Source organism: Nerophis lumbriciformis, linkage group LG12 (genome assembly GCF_033978685.3).
Source record: "Nerophis lumbriciformis linkage group LG12, RoL_Nlum_v2.1, whole genome shotgun sequence".
Taxonomy (NCBI): Eukaryota; Metazoa; Chordata; class Actinopteri; order Syngnathiformes; family Syngnathidae; genus Nerophis; species Nerophis lumbriciformis.
The window spans coordinates 3,742,966-3,770,229 of record NC_084559.2 but is presented as its reverse complement, the minus strand read 5'-3'; the positions used below and the strand labels follow the sequence as shown (position 1 = coordinate 3,770,229).

The 27,264-nt window shown below is 40.2% G+C and overlaps 1 protein-coding gene across 1 annotated transcript in view; it reads right to left on the bottom strand.

Annotated features, from left to right (window-relative positions):
* Positions 1–27,264, bottom strand: part of LOC133623021 (semaphorin-4C-like) — a 441,154-nt gene that overhangs the window by 3,725 nt on the left and 410,165 nt on the right. The window contains exons 12-15 of the mRNA XM_061985929.2: positions 25,218–25,431; positions 14,736–14,851; positions 5,857–6,014; positions 614–705 (exon numbers count right to left, since the gene is read on the bottom strand). Of these exons, the coding sequence (XP_061841913.1) occupies positions 614–705; positions 5,857–6,014; positions 14,736–14,851; positions 25,218–25,431 (580 nt within the window). The remainder of the gene's footprint in view (positions 1–613; positions 706–5,856; positions 6,015–14,735; positions 14,852–25,217; positions 25,432–27,264) is intronic.

Here is a 27,264-nt window from a genome sequence, read left to right as displayed (position 1 = left end):
AAAACAATGAACTTCAATACTACAGACATGATTAACGAAAACAGGTGCGTGACTCAAAACGTGAAACAGGTGCGTGACGTGACAGGTGAAAACTAATGGGTTGCTATGGTGACAAACAAGAGTGCACAATGAGTCCAAACGTGGAACGGGTCAAACTAATGGGTAATCATGGAAACAAGACAAGGGAGTGAAAAGCCAGAAACTAAAGAGTCCAATAACTAAACAAAACATGACTAAAACAAAACATGATTACACAGACATGACAGTTTATGAGTTTGAACATCAAATATGTTGTCTTTGTAGTGCATTCAACTGAATATGGGTTGAAAAGGATTTGCAAATGATTGTATTCCGTTTATATTTACATCTAACACAATTTCCCAACTCATATGGAAACGGGGTTTGTATTTCGGGAAAGTAAATTCATTTCATCTTTAAATATGATCATGATTTCTGGTTACGTTAGGCCAGCACTGTTACACCCCTATTTGATTGTAAAACTTGCCAGCCAATGTTCTAGAACATTTGCTTGCCAGTCCTGCACCAGCATGGAACCCCCAGCTGGGGTCACTGCTGAGGCATTATGCCCTCCGATGATGCCGCCTTCACTCACCAGGGCTGGGGATGGAGACAGGTTTATCAAACTTGGCTTTTCCCCGGCTGAACCTTTCCAGCATGAGGTCTTGTGACAGGGAGGAGGTGGACCTGCAGGGGGGGAGAAAAGAACAACTTTTGCTAGAATGTACTATTGACAACGCAGGATCCATTATGTATGTGGACTGGGACTCAGAGATGTGTCTTTCCACTGAGATATGCAGTATTGTCTATTTCTGAGTAAATAGAATATATCAAAGTCTTTACTCAGCATTAAGTTGATCATTACACCTGGCTTATATGCTAATTATTCACAGGTGGCTTTTTAGAAATGATTTATTACCTAACTGGTATGGCTTTGGTAGAAAAGTTTGTTTTTATCAGCAACTAAAAGTATCATCCATCCATTTTTATATACTGCTTGTCCTCATTATGTGGGCTCCGAACCAAGGATGTCTTTGTGGCCCTTTGAGACACTTGTGATTTAGGGCTATATAAATAAACATTGTTTGATTGATTAAAACCTCTCAAGGTTTAGTGGCCACATGCGTGGACAGCACCTTTTAGCTCGTATTTCCAAAATTGTGTACACTGCTGAATTGGGGTCTTATGGCCACTTATGTGGACACTTATACTGCCATCTGGTGGTGTCAGAAGAGTATAACATACAATGGAATTTGGAAAAAAAAAAGTGTAAAAAATAAGAATAAGCATGTAACTAAACATGAAGTACACGTTTGTGTACTTATGGACTAAGTACATCATATCAAAAGATGATTCTTAGTAATTAGGGTCCAATAAGCCCAAATAGCATAGAGAAATTAAAAAAACATGTAAACAAACAGCTTGGGCCTTAAGAGGTTTTAATGAAGGTGACAGGGAAGCAGGAGCCAATCCCAGCTGACTACTGGCAGCCAATCACAGCACATATTGGACAACAACCAATCACACTCACACCCTCGGACAATTTAAGAGTCGAAAATTGACCTAACGTTCATGTTTTTGTATTGTAAACTTCATACAAGGGATTCGAACCCTCGATCTCTTGAAGTGCGGCCCCCCAAAAATATTTGTGACTCAGTGCACTGAAAATTATGTGCCACTCACCAAGATTTGACCTTTTATTTCTAGAAACGTCCCTAGTATTAAAAGCTATTTACTTATTTTTAGTCATTGACTAGCATTAATATTTCAATGTTTTTTATTCTAGTTTAAAAATGTTTAAATTGAGAAAATTACTATTTAAATGAGATATTTTGGTTCCCCCCCCCCATGTAGATGCCATGTTTGGTTATAAATTGTATTTCTTACTACTGTATTAATTCAGGGTTTTGAATAATTATAATTATTATTATTGTCATTAATAAGTATTATCCCTACCATTTATTTAGTATTAATTTTTATTTTATTTTAAAAGCTTGGCTGAAAAATGTCATTGTTTTATGAAACATATTTGTATTTAAAAAGTGACTCAGCACTGAAAATTAATTGCCACTCACCGAGATTTGACCTTTTATTTCTAGAAATGTCCCTAGCATTAAAAGCTATTTACTTATTTTTAGTCATTGACTCGCATGAATATTTAATAGTTTTCTATTCTAGTTTAAAAATGTTTAAATTGAGAAAATGACTATTTAAATTAGATATTTTGGTTTCCCCCCCCATGTAGATGCCATGTTTGATTATAAATTGTATTTCTTACTACTGTATAAATTCAGGGTTTTGAATAATTATAATTATTGTCATTAATAAGTATTATCCCGACCATTTATTTAGTATTCATTTTTATTTTATTTTAAAAGCTTGGCTGAAAAATGTTAAATATTTGGATTTAAAAAGTGAAAATTAATTGCCACTCACCAAGATTTGACCTTTTATTTCTAGAAATGTCCCTAGCATTAAAAGCTATTTACTTATTTTTAGTCATTGACTCGCATGAATATGTAATTGTTTTCTATTTTAGTTTAAAAATGTTTAAATTGAGAAAATTACTATTTAAATAAGATATTACGTTAAGTTAAAGTTATGGTGTGGGGTTGTTTTTCAGGAGTTCCGGTGAAAGGAACTTTGAATGCTCTAGGATACCAAAAAATTTTGGACAAGTCCATGCTCCCAAACATTGTGGGAACAGTTTGGAATTGTCCCCTTCCTCTTCCAACATGACTGTGCACCAGTGCACAAAGCCAGGTCCATAAAGACATGGATGACAGAGTCTGGTGTGGATGACCTTGACTGGCCTGCACAGAGTCCTGACCTGAACTTGATAGAACACCTTTGGGATGAATTAGAACGGAGACTGAGAGCCAGGCCTTCTCGACCAACACCTCTCCAATTCACTTTTGGAAGAATTCCTATAAACACACTCCGCAACCTTGTGGACAGCCTTCACAGAAGACTTGAAGCTGTAATAGCTGTAAAGGTGGACTGATATCATATTGAACCCTATGGGTTAAGAATGGGATGGCACTTCAAGTTCATATGTGAGTCAAGGCAGGTGGCCAAATCCATCCATTTCCTACCGCTTGTCCCTTTTGGGGTGGCGGGTGGGTGCTGGAGCCAATCTCAGCTGCAATCAAGCGGAAGGCGGGGTACACCCTGGACAAGTCGCCACCTTATCGCAGTCCATGTAAACATCCATCCATCCATTTTTCTACCGCTTGTCCCTTTCAGGGTCGCGGGGGGTGCTGCCAATCAACCTTTCCCCAGGTGCATGTCTTTGGAGGTGGGAGGAAGCATGCAAACTCAGGATTGAACTCAGGACTACTCAGGACCTTCGTATTGTGAGGCACATGCACGAACCCCTGTGCCACCGTGCTGCCCTTGGTGACCAAATCCCTTCACTGGCTTCCTGTTCCACTCAGGATTGGATTCAAAGTCTCCCTACTAACCCACCAGTGCCTCCATGGAAATGCCCCCCCTCTACCTCAAAGAACTACTCACCCCCAAATCCTCCACACGACACCTCAGGCTAACCTCCTCCAACCTCCGAGGACAAAGCTACGCTTTCTGCTCCGCCGCTCCCGGTCTGTGGAACGCTCTCCCTGACCACCTGAGGGCACCACAGACTGTGGATGCTTTTAAAAAAGGCTTAAAAACCCTTCTTTTAAAAAAAGCCTTTTTTTAGATACATGCATACTAGTTTTAGCTATTTGGCTGGTCTAGTTTTTATTTTTATTTAATTTTTTTTTAATACACTGTAGCACTTTGAGGTTGTTTACTCAATGCATACTTGCCAACCCTCCCGTATTTTCCCGGGAGACTCCCGAAATTCAGCGCCTCTCCCGAAAACCTCCCGGGACAAATATTCTCCCGAAAATCTCCCGATTTTCAGCCGGAGCTGGAGGCCACGCCCCCTCCAGCTCCATGCGCACCTGAGTGAGGACAGCCTTTTTTTCACGACGGGAGGACAACAGGGTGACAAGAACTAAATCATCCATACGAGAGATAAATTGTATTATTATGTTTATCTTACCTAAAAATAAATATATTTATTAATAAAAAAAAATTAAAAAAAATAAATAAATGTTTATTATATTTTGCTGAAAACATCAAAATTAATTGTATTTTTATTTGTATTTTTTTCTGACTCCTTATTACATCCAGGCATTAGAATTATACATAATATTTGAAATACTTAATTTTAAATTATCATAATAATTCATTTAAAATGACCATATTTAATTATTAAAATAATTGCTTGTTTATCAACAACTTTAACATTTTATTCATTACATTTTTGAAGCTCTCAGAAGCCAAGTTATGTTATATCCCTTAAGATTTATTTATGCAAGTTTGAAGTATCAATTATCTAAACACAGTTTTGTTTGCATATTTTCAGGATGTATATATATATATATATATTAGAGATGCGCGGTTTGCGGGCACAACCGCGGAGTCCGCGGATTATCCGCGGATCGGGCGGATGAAATTAAAAAAAATTAGATTTTAAATAGATTCAGGCGGGTGGCAGTTAAACCAATTCGGAAATATATATACATAGTTAAATGTTGTTACCCACATACGAAAAACGAGCAGGCACCTGCTGCATATGCCACAACAGAAGAAAAAAAAAAAAAAAGAGATGGACACTTTTACGGAGCGGAGAAGGGACGCCTCGCCGGGGTCCGGGACCGAGGCCCCTTCCCCCGAGAGGGCCCCACCGGGAGCCGTAGCTGAGGCGATCCGCGAGAAGGGCCCGACGCACGTCCAGGGTCACCACCGCGGCCACCGCACCAACACCCCGCCTCGTCCGCCTTCGCCGCGGCCGGCGTCACGCGCAGCAGGTAAGCAGCTTACCTGCCCGCCACCCCCGTGGCCGGGGGCTCGTAACAGGGGTCACTCCGCGCGCTCCGCCCGCGCAGCTTACCTGCCCGCCACCCCTGTTGCCGGGGGCGCGTAACAGGGGTCACTCCGCGCGCAGTGCGCTCACGAAAGGGGTGGGGCTCACCCTGGTTGATATAGACAGCAGGACGGTGGCCATGGAAGTCGGAACCCGCTAAGGAGTGTGTAACAACCCACCTGCCGAATCAACTAGCGCTGAAAATGGATGGCGCTGGAGCGTCGGGCCCATACCCTGCCGTCGCCGGCAGCGAGACGCGCTTGGAGGTGCGCTCAGCGCGGCTCCCATATGATTGCGCACTAGTGTGCGTCTGGGTCGTGACAGCGTGGCACGCGAATGTCTGTGCTGCATTGGATCAGTCTCCTTTCTTTAACAGGCAAAAGCTTTATAACCTCACTAATGCCTTGCATCGTCTATATTAGATATATAACAACGGGCGGGTGCGGGCGGGTGCGGTTCTGATCAAATGTTAGGTCGGGCGGATGGCGGATGGTTGACGACTTTCTGATGCGGTTGCGGATGAAATAATTGCCTATCCGCGCATCTCTAATATATATATATATATATATATGAATTACTTGACTTGGTGAATTCTAGCTGTCAATATACTCCTCCCCTCTTAACCACGCCCCGCCCCACTCCCGACCACGCCATCACCCCCCACCCCCTACCTCCCGAAATCGGAGGTCTCAAGGTTGGCAAGTATGACTCAATGTAAAGTGCTTTTTACAAATAAAATCTATTATTATTATTTTGGCAATATAGTGTATTTATTTCTATCCTGCCAAATCTTAATTGAGGATGTCCTATCACGCAGCTCGTTGATTTCACTAGTTTTTTTTAGTATTTTTTTCCACTAAAATCTAGTCTTTTCATTTTGACATTTTCGACAGCTCTTTCTGCAGCGTGGTGGTTTCTCTCACCCTCGATGGAGGTCGATGCGTACACAGGCTCGGCCCTCGCTGTCCCAGGCGCAGTAGGGGTCTCGGGCAAGCAGACAGTCTGGCTGGGACTGATAGCGGCTGCAGTTGGCTAAGGGCAGCTGGAGAACCTCTGATCGAGAGCCGATGTACACGTACTTCTGATGAGGGACAATGAGAGCGGGAGAAAAGGGCGGGCAGATTAGAGACGGTTGAATAGGGAGACGGAAGATAAACAGACAGAGACAGAGAGAGAGAGACTCATTTCAGGGGTGGAGGAGATAATGGGATAATCGCTCTCAATTACAATAACATTTAGCCCGCGACCCTCCTTCCCGATCCAATCTGGGTTGCACTCTTTTCACCAAAGCCGAACAAAAAAAAAAAGTGCAGGCTTGTCCACAAAAGGACGTATCGATACACTGCAAAAAGTCAGTGTTCAAAAACAATTAAAAAAAAAAGACAAAAATGAGGGGCATTTTACTTGAACTAAGCAAAATTATCTGCCAATAGAACAAGAACATTTGGCTTGTCAAGACTTTCCAAAACAAGTAAAATTAAAGCTGCAAGCAGCATTGGTCGGGCCCGCGTATTTGGCAGGTGCTAGTCCTAAGTGTCCCAATACATTTGTCAAGTTTTAGAAGTGTCCCAAAACTTTTGTCCAGTGTAAGTGTCCCAATACTTTTGTCCAGTGGTAGTCCTAAGTGTCGCAATACTTTTGTCAAGTTGTAGTCCCAAGTGTCCCAATACCTTTGTCCAGTTGTCGTTCTAAGTGTCCCAATACTTTTGTCCAGTGGTAGTAATAAGTGTCCCAATACTTTTGTCTACTTTTAGTCCGAATTGTCCCAATACTTTTGTCTAGTGTACCTACCTTGTCTGCATTGTGTGGGCACGCTGGTGCTTCCTGCTTTTAAGCAGCCATCATGAAAAAAACAGCAGCGCAGCAGCATCAGTGCAGCGGTCCTTTGAAGGCTCATAAAATCAAAACCGGAGCAGGTATCAAAACTCTTTTGCCAACTTTTAATCAGAAAGGTTCAATCTCTCTCCTGTGTTAGTTTGAAGCCGAAACGACAAACGCGCTCAGAGGAGATAATGTTTGAAGAAAGGTGACCGGTTTTTACAAAAATGTTGTTTTGAAGGGGGAATAGCAAACTTCCTGTTGATTTTTGCTGGGGGTTGTCAATTTATGAAATGTAGGTCTAAGTGAGACCTACGGAGAGGATTTTGTTTCATGTCTCTCCGACCTTCCCAGTGGGAGTTACAGGCAGTTTTGTCAGTTTTTTCATCCGAGGAGCAGTTTTTTGTGCGTTTTATTAAAAAATTGCGCTAGAGCACAATTTTGAGATTTGGGGTTAGGTTTTTTTATTAAATCACCATTTTTGCCAGTCCTGATGTGTGCGTTCAGTTTGGTGAGTTTTGAAGCATGTTAAGGGGGTCAAATTACAGCTCAAAGAGGCAAAAGTGACTGTTTTTAGTACTTTTTTGTCTTGAAGGGGGAATTGCCAACTTCCTGTTGATTTTAGCCCGAGAATGTACTATTATGAAATGTAGGTCTAAGTCAGACCTACATAGAGGTTTTTGTTTCATGTCCCTCCGACCTTCCTAGTGGGAGTTACAGGCAGTCTAGTTTTTTTTTCCCTAGGGGGCGCTAGAGCGCAATTTTGAGTTTTGTGGTTCGGTTTTTCAAAAAAAAGGCAATTTTCGCAGGTCCTGATGTGTGGGTCAAATATGGTGAGTTTTGAAGCATGTTAAGGGGGTCAAATTACAGCTCAAAGAGGCAAAAGTGACTGTTTTTAGTACTTTTTTGTCTTGAAGGGGGAATTGCCAACTTCCTGTTGATTTTAGCCCGAGAATGTACTATTATGAAATGTAGGTCTAAGTCAGACCTACATAGAGGTTTTTGTTTCATGTTTCTCCGACCTTCCTAGTGGGAGTTACAGGCAGTCTAGTTTTTTTTCCTAGGGGGCGCTAGAGCGCAATTTTGAGTTTTGTGGTTCGTTTTTTTAAAAAAAAGGCAATTTTCGCAGGTCCTGATGTGTGGGTCAAATATGGTGAGTTTTGAAGCATGTTAAGTGGGTCAAATTACAGTTTAATGTGGCGGCGGAAGAATAAAGAATAATAAAACCTTACAAATTCAATAGGTCCTTATGTCCCATTGCATAAGGACTCCCTTTGGGAGTCCTTATACAATGGGCCATGCGGGCCCTAATTAGCTAACATCAATGAACCCAAAAATACCTTAAAATAAGTATATTCTCACTAATAACAAGTGTACTACGGTCAGCATAATTGTATCTAAGTTATCACCAAACTTTATGTTTCAATGACTTCCCGGCGTGCAGACAAAAGCTGTCATTGATCCTACCAATCAAAAGGCTTGTAAAACTCCACTGTGTATGATGGGAAGCGACATGTGGGTTTCTTTGAGCTATTGTAATCCACAGGAAGATTTTGTCTTGACCCGAGATCTACAAAGCGGAGAGGAAGCAGGACCTAACCCCCTCCAGGCACTTTTTCTTTGAACTGTTTGGTAACCAAAGGCGACGGCTGTTTACGACCCCCCTCCCTTTAGAAACAGCTGTTGCCATGTAATCAAGGAAAGTCCAAATAAAAGAGGATGCGTACAATCTTTCGTCAGAGCGTGGTGGGACACTGTACAAGGGTACAGGTCTACGCGTTTCTCCTCATTGAGCCAAATTTAATTCTGTCTCTGTTTAATTCCTTGCTTCTTTGTCTGTTTAATAGACGTCAAACAAGTAAAATTAGCTAACCTCAATGAACCCAAAAATACCTCAAAATAAGTATTTTCTCACTAATAACAATTGCACTTTTCTTGGTAGAAAAAACTAATATGAGACCTTTTGTTGAAAAATATTCTTAAATGAAGTAAATGCTAGTGCCATTATTTTTGACATAATGATATGCGCTCGGCATTACATTTCTTGCATTTTTCCATCGATAACATGACATCATCGCACCTAGTGCGTGCTCTTTCAGTCAATATATATACAAACGGTAGAAAATGGATGGATGGATATATATATATATATATATATATATATATATATATATATATATATATATATATATATATATATATATATATATATATATATATATATAAAAATATATATATATATATATATATTATACATATATATATTATATATATATATATATATATATTAAACATATATATATATATATATATATATATATATATATATATATATATATATATATATATATATATACAGCCCGGCCCCAAACCAAAACATTTTTAATTGTAATTTTTAAGAAGTTATCTGAATGTGCATGAACTATTTCTGTTCAAAATTGTTTGAAATGTCACATGTTAAATGTTTAAATATGTGTTTTCTATTGTTTAATTAAAAATAAAACAGCAAAGTCAATTTGGCTGTCATCTGTTTTAATTATGAGACACAATTTTGTCAGAGTCATGATTTTTTTATTTCATGCTTGAAATAAGAAATTATTACTTTAAAAAAGTAGTTTTATACTTGTGAGTGTTGATGGCACAGCTTTGCAACAGTTGATATTCTAGTTTCAAGCATTTTGAAAATTTTTGGGGACTTTTGCCGACTTTTCTCACTTTTCTCCCCCACTTCCCATGGGACTTTGCTGGGTGCGTTTTGGACATTTTTTTGCATCCCGGGACTTGTGGGACTGGAACCTGGGGAGGTATTTTGGACAAAATTGGGACTTTTGACCAATTTGGCCGCCTTTTACCCTCTTCTTCCCCGCATTCCTGTGCACCATTGCTGGGTGTGTTTTGGACATTTGGACAAAAATAGTTTCAAGCATGTTTTACTCAATATAGGTCATCAAATCTCAGCAACAAGCTGTAATATCTTACTGAGATCATTTAGGACCAAAACACTTAAAACAAGTAAAACACTCTAACATAAAATCTTATGTATGGCCGCGCAAGTCCCGGGATGCCCAAAATGTCCATAACACACCCAGCCGAGTCCCACGGGGAAGGAGGGGGTTGGGGGGATAAAAGTTGGAGAAGTCGGCAAAAGTCCCAAAAATGTTCAAAATACCTACCCAGGTTCGATTCCCACAAGTCCCGCCGCCGGTTGGGATGCCCAAAATGTCCAAAACGCGCCCAGCAAAGTCCCACGGGAAGGCGGGAAGAAAAGTGAGAAAAGTCGGTAAAATGTTCCACAAGTCTTAAGACTTGTACCACTCCATGTGGGACTCCAACCTGGGTAGGTATTTTGAAAATTTTTGGGACTTTTGCCGACTTTTCCAATTTTTATCCCCCCTCCCCGTGGGACTCGGCTGGGTGTGTTATGGACATTTTGGGCATCCCGGGACTTGTGGGACTTGAACCTGGGTAGGTATTTTGGACATTTTTGGGGACTTTTGACGACTTTTCTTACTTTTGTCCCCCACTTCCCGTGGGACTTTGCTGGGTGCGTTTTGGACATTTTTTGCATCCCGGGACTCGTGGGACTGGAACCTGGGGAGGTATTTTGGACAAAATTGGGACTTTTGACCAATTTGGCCGCCTTTTACCCTCTTCTTCCCCGCCTTCCTGTGCACCATTGCTGGGTGTGTTTTGGACATTTGGACAAAAATAGTTTCCAGCATGTTTTACTCAATATAGGTCATCTAATCTCAGCAACAAGCTGTAATATCTTACTGAGATCATTTAGGACCAAACCCCTTAAAACAAGTAAAACACTCTAACATAAAATCTGCTTAGTGAGAAGAATTATCTTATCAGACAGAAAATAAGCAAATATCACCCTTATTTGAGATATTTCATCTTACTTAGATTTCAGTTTTTCTTACTCGTCGTCGCCGTGTCCCTTCTTCGTTCTTCTCATTATAATAATGGCACTAGCATTTACTTCCCGTATTTTTCGGAGTATAAGTCGCACCTGCCGAAAATGCATAATAAAGAAGGAAAAAAACATATATAAGTCGTACTGGAGCCCGTCCAAACTATGAAAAAAACTGCGACTTATAGTCCGAAAAATACGGTAATTTAAGAATATTTTTCAACATATTGAGGAAAAAGGTCTCATATTTGTTTTTTCAACCAAGAAAAGTGCACTTGATATTAGTGAGAATATACTTATTTTAAGGTATTTTTGGGTTCATTGAAGTTAGCTAATTTGACTTGTTTTGGAAAGTCTTGACAAGCCACATTTTATTGTTCTATTGGCAGATAATTTTGCTTAGTTCAAATAAAATACCCCTCATTTTTGTATTTTTAGGGACCGAGTCCCTTTGGGACAGAGGACCCTATTGAATTTCTAGCGTTTTATTATTATACCGCTGCCTCTTTGAGCTGTAATTTGACCCCCTTAACATGCTTCAAAACTCACCAAATTGGACACACACACCAGGACTGGCAAAAATTGCGATCTAATCAAAAAACCAAACTCCAAAACTCAAAATTGCGCCCCCTAGGAAGAAAACACAAACAAAACTGCCTGTAACTCCCAGTAGGAATGCCGTACAGACATGAAACAAAAACCTCTATGTAGGTCTCACTTAGACCTATATTTCATACACTGACAACCCCCAGCAAAAATCAACAGGAAGTTTGCAATTCCCCCTTCAAAACAAAAGTTGTGTAAAAACAGTCACTTTTTTTCAAACATTATCTCCTCTGAGCGCGTTTGTCGTGTCGGCTTCAAATTAGCACAGGAGAGAGATTGAACCCTTCTGATTAAAAGTTGATGAAAGAGTTTTAATTACTGCTCCTGTTTGGATTTTATGAGCCCTCAAAGTCGGTCCCGTCCATCGCTGCTTGCAGCTTTAATTAGGGACCGAGTCCCTTTGGGACAGAGGACCCTATTGAATTTCTAGCGTTTTATTATTATACCGCCGCCTCTTTGAGCTGTAATTTGACCCCCTTAACATGCTTCAAAACTCACCAAATTGGACACACACACCAGGACTGGCAAAAATTGCGATCTAATCAAAAAAAACAAACCCCAAAACTCAAAATTGCACCCCCTAGGAAGAAAACACAGACAAAACTGCCTGTAACTCCCAGTAGGAATGCCGTACAGACATGAAACAAAAACCTCTATGTAGGTCTCACTTAGACCTATATTTCATACACTGACAACCCCCAGCAAAAATCAACAGGAAGTTTGCAATTCCCCCTTCAAAACAAAAGTTGTGTAAAAACAGTCACTTTTTTTCAAACATTATCTCCTCTGAGCGCGTTTGTCGTGTCGGCTTCAAATTAGCACAGGAGAGAGATTGAACCCTTCTGATTAAAAGTTGATGAAAGAGTTTTAATTACTGCTCCTGTTTGGATTTTATGAGCCCTCAAAGTCGGTCCCGTCCATCGCTGCTTGCAGCTTTAATTAGGGACCGAGTCCCTTTGGGACAGAGGACCCTATTGAATTTCTAGCGTTTTATTATTATACCGCCGCCTCTTTGAGCTGTAATTTGACCCCCTTAACATGCTTCAAAACTCACCAAATTGGACACACACACCAGGACTGGCAAAAATTGCGATCTAATCAAAAAAAACAAACCCCAAAACTCAAAATTGCACCCCCTAGGAAGAAAACACAGACAAAACTGCCTGTAACTCCCAGTAGGAATGCCGTACAGACATGAAACAAAAACCTCTATGTAGGTCTCACTTAGACCTATATTTCATACACTGACAACCCAGAGCAAAAATCAACAGGAAGTTTGCAATTCCCCCTTCAAAACAAAAGTTGTGTAAAAACAGTCACCTTTTTTCAAACATTATCTCCTCTGAGCGCGTTTGTCGTGTCGGCTTCAAATTAGCACAGGAGAGAGATTGAACCCTTCTGATTAAAAGTTGATGAAAGAGTTTTAATTACTGCTCCGGTTTGGATTTTATGAGCCCTCAAAGTCGGTCCCGTCCATGTATTGGGACACTTAGGACGAAAACTGGACAAAAGTATTGGGACACTTGGGACTACAACTTGACAAAAGTATTGGAACACGTATGACTACCACTGGACAAACGTATTGGGACACTTATGACGAAAACTGGACAAAAGTATTGGGACACTTACACTGGACAAAAGTATTGGGACACTTATGGCTACAACTTGACAAAAGTATTGGGACACTTAGGAATACCACTGAACAAAAGCATTGGGTTACTTATGACTAAACGTAGACAAAAGTATTGGGACACTTACACTGTACAAAAGTATTGGGACACTTACACTGCACAAAAGTATTGGGACACTTCGGACTACAACTTGACAAAAGTATTGGGACACTTAGGACTACAACTGGCCAAAAGTATTGGGACACTTAGGACTACAACTTGACAAAAGTATTGGGACACTTAGGACTACAACTGGACAAAAGTATTGGGACACTTAGGACTGCCACTGGACAAAAGTATTGGGACACTTACACTGGCCAAAAGTATTGGGACACTTAGGACTACAACTTGACAAAAGTATTGGGACACTTAGGACTAAAACTTGACACAAGTTTTGTGACACTTCGGACTAAAACTGGACAAAAGTATTGGGACGCTTACACTGGACAAAAGTATTGGGACACTTAGGACTACAACTGGACAAAAGTATTGGGACACTTAGGACTACCACTGGACAAAGTATTGGGACACTTACACTGGCCAAAAGTATTGGGACACTTAGGACTACAACTTGACAAAAGTATTGGGACACTTAGGACTAAAACTTGACACAAGTTTTGTGACACTTCGGACTAAAACTGGACAAAAGTATTGGGACGCTTACACTGGACAAAAGTATTGGGACACTTAGGACTACAACTGGATAAAAGTATTGGGACACTTAGGACTACCACTGGACAAAAGTATTGGGACACTTACACTGGCCAAAAGTATTGGGACACTTAGGACTACAACTTGACAAAAGTATTGGGACACTTAGGACTAAAACTTGACACAAGTTTTGTGACACTTCGGACTAAAACTGGACAAAAGTATTGGGACGCTTACACTGGACAAAAGTATTGGGACACTTAGGACTACAACTGGACAAAAGTATTGGGACACTTAGGACTACCACTGGACAAAAGTATTGGGACACTTACACTGGCCAAAAGTATTGGGACACTTAGGACTACAACTTGACAAAAGTATTGGGACACTTAGGACTAAAACTTGACACAAGTTTTGTGACACTTCGGACTAAAACTGGACAAAAGTATTGGGACGCTTACACTGGACAAAAGTATTGGGACACTTAGGACTACAACTGGACAAAAGTATTGGGACACTTAGGACTACCACTGGACAAAAGTATTGGGACACTTACACTGGCCAAAAGCATTGGGACACTTAGGACTAGTTTTTTCTTGTTTTTGAACACTTGACTTTTTGCAGTGTGAACAAAAAAAAGCGTAGGCTTGTCCACAAAAGGACGTATCGATACGAGGTGTGGTGTAGACATTGTCCACAGGAGTGAGAAAAACAAATAGGATACGGGTCGAATTAGAATTGTAATTAATGTTTTTGTGGAAGAAGGTTTTGGGTTCATGAGGCAACACTTGAATGAACAAATAGCCATGTTGATGAAAGGAAACAAGGAAATTGCTGAACAGAGCATGGTGCTTGTCAAAACATATACCATTATCACTGTCACGCAGAAAAGGGTAATAACAGACATTGGGGATAAATTGGACTTTTTCCTCATCATTGAGTACTAACAACATTCATTTAGGAGGACAGAAACCATGACAGTACATTGTAGTACCTGCACTACACAGTAAATATGATAATACAACAACAGTACAAATGTGATTACAAACGTATCATTTTATCAATCTATTATTTGCCAGTACATCTTCACTAATACCACATAGGATCCATGTGTGGGAAACCTTCACAAACTCTTATTTACCTTGGAGTGGGAAATGGTCAGGCTGTCTACAGGCTGGGCGGTTTCAAACAGCTGGATTTCTTCTATCACGTGAGCGTCCGAGCCCAGGATGACCACCCTCTGCATCCAGCCCTCAGCTGTCACACACACAGGGCGGGATTCAAGAGTCAGTACACAACTGGAACTCACATTCATAAATAACACAATCTAATAAATATTCAACCATGCATACAGACAGACTTTGGACATCATTAGAGTTGAATAAGTATTTCAGTCTATCTATTTACAAGTATTTTTGTAGTCTAATGTGAGTTGTCAGGGTTGACGTATGCAATATAAAAGATAAACATCATCTGCTTGCGACACATAGTCATTTTGATAGTAGGCTAAGTTTCATCATGCAATCGGACTATACCGGATAAAGGCTTGAAGGTAGGAACATTATTTAATCTTGACTTTCAAAGAGGGACAAACAAAAGGCGTACAAAGCGAAGGCACAACTTAGCGAAGGAAACAAAAACTAACACTTAGCGTGAACTATGGACAAGAAACAAAAACTCGCTAACTGTGGCATGAATAAACAACTTACTTGGTAAGGCATGGAACGAGCAGTATGAACAAAGCAAAGGCATGAATACAAGCATGAAACTATCAGCATGAACTATGGCATGAAACAAAGTCAGAACAGAGCAATGTCGCCAGACCGACTAACTGGCAACCACAGGCTTAAATAATCTCCTGATTAAAGCAAGTGCGTGTCCTCAACAAATGAGGCAGGTGAAACTAATGAGTCGCCATGGTGACAAAACAACAAGGAAGCACAAACAGTAACTAAAAGAGTCCAAAAAATAACAAAACTCATGATCCAGACCAAAGATCATGACAGGTTTAGCCATTCCTTTGACGTGTGTTTGGGGTCATTGTCCTGTTGGAACACCCAACTGCGCCCAAGACCCAACCTCCGGGCTGATGATTTTAGGTTGTCCTGAAGAATTTGGAGGTAATCCTCCATTTACTCTCTGTAAAGCATCAGTTCCATTGGCAGCAAAACAGGCCCAGAGCATAATACTACCACCACCATGCTTGACGGTAGGTATGGTGTTCCTGGGATTAAAGGCCTCACCTTTTTTCCTCCAAACATATTGCTGGGTATTGTGGCCAAACAGCTCCATTTTTGTTTCATCTGACATCACATGGACAAAGATAAGACCTTCTGGAGGAAAGTTTTGTGGTCGGATGAAACAAAAATGGAGCTGTTTGGCCGCAATATCCAGTAATATGTTTGGAGGAGAAAAAGGTGAGGCCTTTAATCCCAGGAACAGCATTCCTACCGCTAAGCATGGTGGTGGTAGTGTTATGCTCTGGGCCTGTTTTGTTGCCAATGGAACTGGTGCTTTACAGAGAGTAAATAGGAAAATGAAAGCTCCAAATTCTTCAGGACAAACTAAAATCATCAGCCCGGAGGTTGGGTCTTGGGCGCAGTTGGGTGTTCCAACAGGACAATGACCCCAAACACACGTCAAAAGTAGTAAAGGAATGGCTAAATCAGGCTAGAATGAAGGTTTTAGAATGGCCTTCCCAAAGTCCTGACTTAAACGTGTGGACAATGCTGAAGAAACAAGTCCATGTCAGAAAAAACAACACATTTAGCTAAACTGCACCACTTTTGTCAAGAGGAGTGGTCAAAAATTCAACCAGAAGCTTGTGGATGGCTACCAGTGAAACTTGCCAAGGGACATGTAAGCAAATATTAACATTGCTGTATGTATACATTTGGTCACATTTTCAGTACACCCATAATAAATTCATAAATAGAACCAAACTTCATGAATGTTTTTTTTGTGACCAACAAGAATGTGCTCCAATCACTCTATCACAAAAAAAATAAATGATTGGAAACTCAAGACAGCCATGACATTATGTTCTTTACAAGTGTATGTCAACTTTTGATCGTGACTGTATATGTACATGCTGTACATATACATTCACTGTACAAACATACATATACACATACTGTACACATACATACATACACTCATGCATATAATCACGTTTCATCAAACATATATTAACGCTGTTGCCCTAGGGTAAACTGGGTATAACACATGGCACACTGACAAAGCTTAACCTATTGTTACTATAACAATCTACAAGGTTAATATAGTTGGCTTCTCTTTCTTCCCCTCCATTTATCTGCTTTCTTTTGTAATTCAAGTTATCATTCCGTATATGTATTGTTGCATTTGAAACAATTGTATTGTTTATAATAGATGTAATTATTAGAGATGTCCGATAATATCGGACTGCCGATATTATACATGCTTTAAAATGTAATATCGGAAATTTGTAATACGGAGTGGTACACGGACGCAGGGAGTGTCATGTCTTTTGATCATGTTTTTGTTTGGCCATGCTCTGTTTGGGTTTTGGACTCTTTTTTAGTTCCTGTTTGTGCACTCTTGTTTGTTTTTGTTTCCATGACAACTTATTAGTTTCACCTGTTTCACGTTTTGGACTTGCGCACCTGGTGCCAATCATCCATCCATTTTCTACCGCTTATTCCCTTTGGGGTCGCGGGGGGCGCTGGAGCGGAAGGCGGGGTACACCCTGGACAAGTCGCCACCTCATCGCAGGGCCAACACAGATAGACAGACAACATTCACACTCACATCCACACACTAGGGCCAATTTAGTGTTGCCAATCAACTTATCCCCAGGTGCATGTCTTTGGAAGTGGGAGGAAGCCGGAGTACCCGGAGGGAGCCCACGCAGTCACGGGGGGGGACATGCAAACTCCACACAGAAAGATCCCGAGCCCGGGATTGAACCCAAGACTACTCAGGACCTTCGCATTGTGAGGCAGATGCACTAACCCCTCTGCCACCCCAATCATGTCATTGTTATTTAAGCCTGTCAGTTTCTGTTGGTCGTCCTGGCGACATTACCTCTGTTACCCATGCTACCGCTGTTACCCTTGTCATTCATGCTTGTATTTCCATGCCATAGTTTTCATGCTTTTTCACGTCACAGTAAGTGTTTCCGTTTTTATGTCCATAGTTCTGCCTTTGTGCTAGTTTTGTTTTCAAAGTCAAGTTTGCATATTTATTTTTATATTGTTTTTCATTTTATTGTCATTGGTGGAGCTAAGGATAATATTTTAATATTGTTTTTAATATTGTTGTGCAGCACTTTGGAAACATTTTTTGTTGTTTAAATGTGCTATATAAATTAAGGGGATTGGATTGGATTGGATATGAACTGTACTTTTTCAGCACTCGGTAGAAGCAAAGGGACGCACCGCAACAAGCACGTGACCACCTGCCCCTCTCTCGCTTTCCTCATCAGATATTGCTCTGTTGCAGCTCGTAGCTAATCAAGCCCGTGGCCCAATTGGCACAATGAGCGCAGGTCTGCCGAGGGGCCCCGTTGAGTTTGTGCCGTGAAGCACGACTGCACTTTGGCTCAGGGAAAAGCCAGCACGTATTATGCGTGCACGTACTAATGCGAGCGTGCTCGGCCGAGTCCGCTGCCGCTCCACAGTCACACGCCGTAGTCACTTCACCGCTGCGGTGACCTGAATGGTAAGTAGCAGTTCACCCCCCTTGCATTCAAAGTCACACGGACCCGGAATTCAGCCGTCAGAGCTGCACTGCAAAAAGTCAGTGTTCAAAAACAAGACAAAAACATCCAAAAATGAGGGGTATTTTATTTGAACTAAGCAAAATTATCTGCCAATAGAACATGAAAATTTGGCTTGTCAAGACTTTCCAAAACAAGTAAAATTAAAGCTGCAAGCAGCGATGGACGGGACCGACTTTGAGGGCTCATAAAATCCAAACCGGAGCAGTAATTAAAACTCTTTCATTAACTTATGTGGGACTACAACCTGGGTAGGTATTTTGAACATTTTTGGGACTTTTGCCGACTTTTCCAACTTTTATCCCCCCTCCCCGTGGGACTCGGCTGGGTGTGTTATGGACATTTTGGGCTTGCGCGGCCGGCGGCGGGACTTGTGGGACTCGAACCTGGGTAGGTATTTTGAACATTTTTGGGGACTTTTTCCGACTTTTCTCACTTTTCTCCCCCACTTCCCGTGGGACTTTGCTGGGTGCGTTTTGGACATTTTTTGCATCCCGGGACTTGTGCGGCCCGCGGCGGGACTCGTGGGACTGGAACCCGGGGAGGTATTTTGGACACAATTGGGCCTTTTGACCATTTTGGCCGCCTTTTCCCCTTTTCTTCCCCGCCTTCCTGTGCACCATTGCTGGGTGTGTTTTGGACATTTGGACAAAAATAGTTTCAAGCATGTTTTACGCAATATAGGTCATCAAATCTCAGCAACAAGCTGTAATATCTTACTGAGATCATTTAGGACCAAAACACTTAAAACAAGTAAAACACTCGAACATAAAATCTTATGTATGGCCGCGCAAGTCCCGGGATGCCCAAAATGTCCATAACACACCTAGCCGAGTCCCACGAGGAGCGGGGGGGAATAAAAGTTGGCAAAAGTCCCAAAAATGTTCAAAATACCTACCCAGGTTCAAGTCCCGCCGCCGGCCGGGATGCCCAAAATGTCCAAAACGCGCCCAGCAAAGTCCCACGGGAAGGCTAGGAAAAAAGTGAGAAAAGTCGGTAAAATGTTGAAAAATCACGCCCGGTTTCGAGTGCCACAAGTCTTAAGACATGTACCACTCCATGTGGGACTCTAACCTGGGTAGGTATTTTGAACATTTTTGGGACTTTTGCCGACTTTTCCAACTTTTATCCCCCCCACCCCCCCCTCCCTCCCCGTGGGACTCGGCTGGGTGTGTTATGGACATTTTTGGCCATCCCAGGACTTGTGGGACTTGAACCTGGGTAGGTATTTTGGACATTTTTGGGGACTTTTGACGACTTTTCTCACTTTTCTCCCCCATTTCCCGTGGGACTTTGCTGGGTGCGTTTTGGACATTTTTTGCATCCCGGGACTTGTGGGACTTGAACCTGGGTAGGTATTTTGGACATTTTTGGGGACTTTTGACGACTTTTCTCACTTTTGTCCCCCACTTCCCGTGGGACTTTGCTGGGTGTGTTATGGACATTTTGGGCATCCCGGGACTTGTGGGACTTGAACCTGGGTAGGTATTTTGGACATTTTTGGGGACTTTTGACGACTTTTCTCACTTTTGTCCCCCACTTCCCGTGGGACTTTGCTGGGTGCGTTTTGGACTTTTTTTTGCATCCCGAGACTCGTGGGACTGGAACCCGGGGAGGTATTTTGGACAAAATTGGGACTTTTGACCATTTTGGCCGCCTTTTCCCCTTTTCATCCCCGCCTTCCTGTGCACCATTGCTGGGTTTGTTTTGGACATTTGGACAAAAATAGTTTCAAGCATGTTTTACTCAATATAGGTCATCAAATCTCAGCAACAAGATGTAATATCTTACTGAGATCATTTAGGACCAAAACCCTTAAAACAAGTAAAACACTCTAACATAAAATCTGCTTAGTGAGAAGAATTATCTTATCAGACAAGAAAATAAGCAAATATCACCCTTATTTGAGATATTTAATCTTACTTACAATTCAGTTTTTGCAGTGTGCTCATGATGAAAATGACGAATGTTTATTATTTAATTTTTTAAATCTAAGCAACAGCAGGTCGCACGCACGTGGGTATGACGGCCGCTGAGGAGAAAATATTAATGAAGTCGCACATGCACTGACATTTCCTTTGATGCATGAAGATGAATGCAAATCGGGCACTTAATTGAAACCCGGCAGAAATGCGGCCAGATGGCGTGTTGTTTTCCGCCACCTCGCCTGATGCCAGCCCCTGTCTTAGTCTGCTGCTACAGGCTGATTATGTTCATCTCTTTAACAAATAATATCTGCTGCTCATCTAAAAAAAAAAAAGGCACTCTCTCCCCACTCGGTGCTGGGCAAAATGGAATTAATTTACATTTTCAGCAATATTAATGCTATTATTTCACTGAGCAAACCTTTGTGTTACAAGTGACAAAGAACATTAGTGTAACATTAAAATATAGACCTCAACATGCCCAGGGCCAATAAAAAAAACAAGTAGTACAGAACCGTGCCAACTTGCGGATGATTCTGTCATGATCCCACATAACGGTTTTGTCCCTTATTCTCTTGTGTTTGGCGTAATTTCCTGTCCTGGTGCTCTTGTTTTAGTACAAACCCCAAAACCAGGCCAGTCTAGTACCCGCACTCTTCTACTATGAAGCCATGCTGTTGTAACACGCGGCTTGGCATTGTCTTGCTAAAATAAGCAGGGGCGTCCATGATAATGTTGCTTGGATGGCAACATATGTTGCTCCAAAACCTGTATGCACCTTTCAGCATTAATGGTGCCTTCACAGATGTGTAAGTTACCCATGTCTTGGGCACTAATACACCCCCATACCATCACAGATGCTGGCTTTTCAACTTTGCGCCTAAAACAATACGGATGTTTGTTTTTTTTTCCACTATTTTTTTTCCAATATCAAAAAAAAATTTGAAATGTGGACTCGTCAGACCACAGAACACTTTTCCACATTGCATCAGTCCATCTTAGATGAGCTCGGACCCATTAAAGCCGGCGGCGATTCTGGGTGTTGTTGATAAATGGCTTTGGCTTTGCATAGGAGAGTTTTAACTTGCACTTACAGATGTAGCGATCAACTGTAGTTACTGAAAGTGGTTTTCTGCAGTGTTCCCGAGCCCATGTGGTGATATCCTTTACACACCGATGTCGCCTTTTGATGCAGCACCGCCCGAGGGATCAAAGGTCCGTAATATCATCGCTTACGTGCAGTGATTTCTCCAGATCCTCTGAACGCGGGGGGGGTTTGTTCCCCTGGGATGCAAACGGATCACTCCGGACAGGACTTGCAGGTAGGAACATATTTTAATCGTGGAACTCAAAAGGGTACAAAAACGGAAAACAAGGCGAAAGCACAACGCGGTGATCGCATATTGAAACAAAAGCTAAGACTTAGCGTAGACTACGGACATAGAGAACTTACGTGACAGGTGCATGTAGCAAATACTTAGCATGAAACCAGACATGAAGCAAACAACGACGCCAGACTGAACGTGGAGAGCAAGGTGACTAAATAGCGCTCTGATTAGTGGTTGACAGCAGCTGAGCGTCTGACCACTAACCAGAGGCAGGTGAAAATAATAAGTAGCCGTGGCAACCAAACCAAACAAGAGTGCACAAAAAACAGGAACTTACGGAGTCCAAAACTAACAGAATATAACAAAAACATGATCCGGACCACGGATCATGACAGAACCTTTTGATGATATTGCGGAGCGTAGATGGTGAAATCCCTAAATTCCTTGCAATAGCCGGTTGAGAAATCTTGTTCTTAAACTGTTCAACAATTTGCACAGGCATTTGTTGACAAAGTGGTGACTCTCGCCCCATCCTTGTTTGTGAATGACTGAGCATTTCATGGAATCTACTTTTATACCCAATCATGGCACCCACCTGTTCCCAATTAGCCTGTTCACCTGTGGGATGTTCCAAATAAGTATTTGATGAGCATTCCTCAACTTTATCAGTATTTATTGCCACTTGTGCCAGCTTTCTTGAAACATGTCGCAGGCATCAAATTCCAAATGAGCTAATATTTGCAAAAAATAACAAACTTTTATGGTTCGAACGTTAAATATCTTGTCTTTGCAGTCTATTCAAATTGAATATAAGTTGAAAAGGATTTGCAAATCATTGTATTCTGTTTTTATTTACCATTTACACAACGTGCCGACTTCACCGGTTTTGGGGTTTGTACATTCTCTTTAAGTGGGGCGCAGGGTTGTTGATCACCCATTTTTGCCAGTGCGTCAAAGTTTTGTGTGACAATTCTGTTTTAATATCTGCACTGCAAAACTGAAATCTAAGTAAGATGAAATATCTCGAACAAGGGTGATATTTGCTTATTTTCTGTCTGATAAGATAATTCTTCTCACTAAGCAGATTTTATGTTAAGAGTCTTTTACTTGTTTTAAGTATTTTGGTTTTGGTCCCTCGCCTCGGGAAAAGCCATATCCCTGCAGCTATAGCCGCCCTAAACACATGCCTGACAAGCCTGTGAATGTGTTGGTCAAGTATGATGTCTTTTTGTTATTTTTGTCCGTGATGTGTAATGTCTATTGTGTAAATGTACGGCAGTGAAAATGAATTTCCCTAACGGGGACCAATAAATCTAAATCTAATCTAAATGATCTCAGTAAGATATTACAACTTGTTGCTGAGATTTAATGACTTATATTGAGAAAAAAATGCTTGAAACTAGAATATCAACTGTTGCAAAGCTGTGTCATCAACACTCACAAGTATAAAACTGCTTTTTTAAATAGAATAGAATAGAATAGAAAGTACTTTATTGATCCCTGGGGGAAATTCAGCACCACAGTTCGCTCACAATAGACAATAATAATAATAAATAATATAATATATATATATATATATATATATATATATATATATATATATAATAAATAATATATGAATAATATAAATATATTCTACATATATTTTACATTTAAGTGCATTTAAAGTAATAATTTCTTATTTCAAGCATGAAAAAAAAAATCATGACTTTGACACAATTGTGTCTCATACACCTTCCACCCGAATGCAGCTGAGATAGGCTCCAGCAACCCCCCCCCCCCCGCGACCCCATAAGGGACAAGCGGTAGAAAATGGATGGATGGATTAAAACAGCTGGCAGCCAAATGGATTTTGCTGTTTTATTTTCAATGAAACAATAGAAAATACGTACTCGTATAGTAGTACAGTTGAAATTAGTGAGAATATACTTATTTTAAGGTATTTTCAGGTTATAATAATAATAATAATAATAATAATAGATTTTATTTGTAAAAAAGCACTTTATATTGAGTAAACAACCTCAAAGTGCTACAGTGTATTAAAAAAAATAAAAATAAAAACTAGAACATCCAAATAGCTAAAACTAGTATCGTAATTTTTGGAGTATAAGTCGCACCGGAGTATAAGTCGCACCGGCCGAAAATGCATAATAAACAAGGAAAAAAACCTATATAAGTCGCATTTTTGGGGGAAATGTATTTGATAAAAGCCAACACCAAGAATAGACATTTGAAAGGCAATTTAAAATAAATAAAGAATAGTGAACAACAGGCTGAATAAGTGTACGTTATATGAGGCATAAATAACCAACTGGTATGTTAACGTAACATATTATGGTAAGAGTCATTCAAATAACTATAACATATAGAACATGCTATACGTTTACCAAACAATCTGTCACTCCTAATCGCTAAATCCCATGAAATCTTATACGTCTAGTCTCTTACGTGAATGAGATAAATAATATTATTTGATATTTTACGGTAATGTGTTAATCATTTCACACATATGTCGCTCCTGAGTATAAGTCGCACCCCCGGCCAAACTAGGAAAAAAACTGCGCCTTATAGTCCAAAAAATACGGTATGAATTGTTGCGTTTCGGACCAGTTATTCCTCCCAGGAAATTCAAGTCACAATTCGCTCCCAAGCTCTTTACGACACTTAAAGCTGAGTTGAAAAACCACCAGAGACAGAATAGGTATTTTGTTGTATATTTTCAAAGCTTTGCCAATATACATTTTGAGACCAGTCTAACCCTAGAACATTCTATTGCACCTCCCCAAAATGGTCTGTCTCCCCAACGCCAAAAACCCCTCTTTCCTTCTCCCTCCCTAGCCATAATACAAGCACAACGTCTCCCTAGTCATAATACATTCCAAAGAACTCAAGGTTAACACACACAGTTTACTTGCTGACAGAGCATCAAGAGAAGAAATGGAAAACACGAGCTGTTTTCAAATATGACTAAGAAATAAAAGAAGTACAACTTAAATTCGGATATATGTACATTTCTGCCTCCGACAGCATATATCTAAAAAAGGATTTTAAAAAAAAGAAGGGTTTTTAAGCTTTTTTTAAAAGCACCCACAGTCTGTGGTGCCCTCAGGTGGTCAGGGAGAGCGTTCCACAGACTTGGGAGCGGCAGAGCAGAAAGCCCGGTCTCCCATTGTTCGTAGCTTCGTCCTCGGAGGTTAGCCTGTCATTGAGGTTAGCTAATTTTATTTTTTTGGAAAGTTTTGACAAGCCAAATTGTCTTGTTCTATTGGCAGATAATTTTGCTTAGTTCAAATAAAATACCCCTAATTTTTATATATTTTTTTCTTGTTTTTTTTATTTTATTTAATTTTTTTTATTAAATCAACATAAAAAACACAAGATACACTTTAATTAGTGCACCAACCCAAAAAAACTCCCTTCCCGATTCACACTCATTCACACAAAAGGGTTTCTTTCTGTTATTAATATTCTGGTTCCTACAATATAAAACAACACTGACTTCTTGCAGTGTGGTGAGCCAGATTAAAGGGACCTAACAAGCAGGATGTGGCCCACGGGCTGTAGTTTGCCCACCCCTGCCCTAGAGCTAAAAAACATGAGTCAATTTGTACCTGTGCCAATGAAGAGGACATTGTACGCTCTTTGGTCCAGGCCGGTAACTCGGTCCACCACCAGCCTGGTGAAGTTGACACCCTTGGTGAGAAGCAGAGGGCGAGCCAGCGCTTTATCCTCCATCAGTGGGTGCTTCTTGGCAAAGTTGAGCGTTGCATCAGGTAGCTGCAGAGAGCTGTTGTAGCCGCTCTCCCGGTCCGAGCTTGTTATGCACTGAAAGCGGGAGAGCCGGAGAAGAAATGCATAAGAGGCGGAGAACGGAGATGTTAAGAAGTGAAAGTAACCACACTGCAAAAACTGCAATCTAAGTAAGATGAAATATCTCAAATAAGGGTGATATTTGCTTATTTTCTGTCTGATAAGATAATTCTTCTCACTAAGCAGATTTTATGTTAGAGTGTTTTACTTGTTTTAAGTGTCCTAAATGATCTCAGTAAGATATTACAGCTTGTTGCTGAGATTTGATGACCTATATTGAGTAAAACATGCTTGAAACTAGAATATCAACTGTTGCAAAGCTGTGTCATCAACACTCACAAGTATAAAACTACTTCTTTAAAGTAATCATTTCTTATTTCAAGCTTGAAAAAAAAAAATCATGACTAATTAAAACAGATGACAGCCAAATGGACTTTGCTGTTTTATTTTCAATGAAACAATAGAAAATAGGTACTCATATAGTAGTACAGTTGGCACAGTACAGTAAACTGACAGTTAATATTTAAACATTTAACATTTCAAACAATTTTGAACAGAAATAGTTCATGCACATTCAGATAAATTCCTCAAAATTACAATTAAAAAGATTTTGGCCGGGGGCCGGGCTGTATATATGCGCACTAATTGACTGAAAGAGCACGCACTTGAAGCTATGATGTCATGTTATCCATGGAAAAATGCATTTTTAGACAATATGATTTGCCTGAGCGGCTAGGAAACCCCGAGAGTAACAAGCGGTTGCCTTGTTGACTTTCCATTAAGAACAATAAATTAGTTTTTAGTATAAGTTTGCTGGTTTCAAGAAATGATAATGGCACTAGCATTTACTTCATTTAAGTATATTTGTCAACATATTGAGCAAAAAGGTCTCTTTTTTTTTTTTTCTACCAAGAAAAGTGCACTTGTTATTAGTGAGAATATACTTATTTTAAGGTATTTTGGGGTTCATTGAAGTTAGCTAATTTTACTTGTTTTGGAAAGTCTTGACAAGCCGAATTTTCTTGTTCTATTGGCAGATAATTTTGCTTAGTTCAAATAAAATACCCCTAATTTTTATATTTTTTTCCCTTGTTTTTGAACACTGACTTTTTGCAGTGTAGCTTTTAATTAATTTAAGAGTATTTTTCAACATGTTGAGCAAAAAGGTCTCTTTTTTTTCCTACCAAGAAAAGTGCAGTTGTTATTAGTGAGAATATACTTATTTTAAGGTATTTTTGGGTTCATTGAGATTAGCTAATTTTACTTGTTTTGGAAAGTCTTGACAAGCCAAATTTTCTTGTTCTATTGGCAGATAATTTTGCTTAGTTCAAATAAAATACCCCTCATTTTTGTATTTTTTTTCCCTTGTTTTTGAACACTGATTTTTTGCAGTGCAGAGGAGAAAACAATTTAGCATCTCCATCATACTTCTTGCTGCTTCTTTTATGCTCACTCCCACACTGCAAAAAGTCAGTGTTCAAAAACAAGAAAAAAAAAAATACAAAAATGAGTGGTATTTTATTTGAACTAAGCAAAATTATTTGCCAATAGAACAAGAAAATTTGGCTTGTCAAGACTTTCCAAAACAAGCAAAATTAGCTAACCTCGATGAACCCCAAAATAGCTTAAAATAAGTATATTCTTACTAATAACAAGTGCACTTTTCTTGGTAGAAAAAAAAAAGTCATGTCTGTGTGATCATGTTTTGTTTTAGTCATGTTCGGTTTTGTTTTTGGACTTTTTGTGCACTTTTGTTTTGTTTTGTCACCAAAGCAACCATTAGTTTTCACCTGTCACGTCACGCACCTGTTTCACGTTTTGAGTCACGCACCTGCTTTCACTAATCAT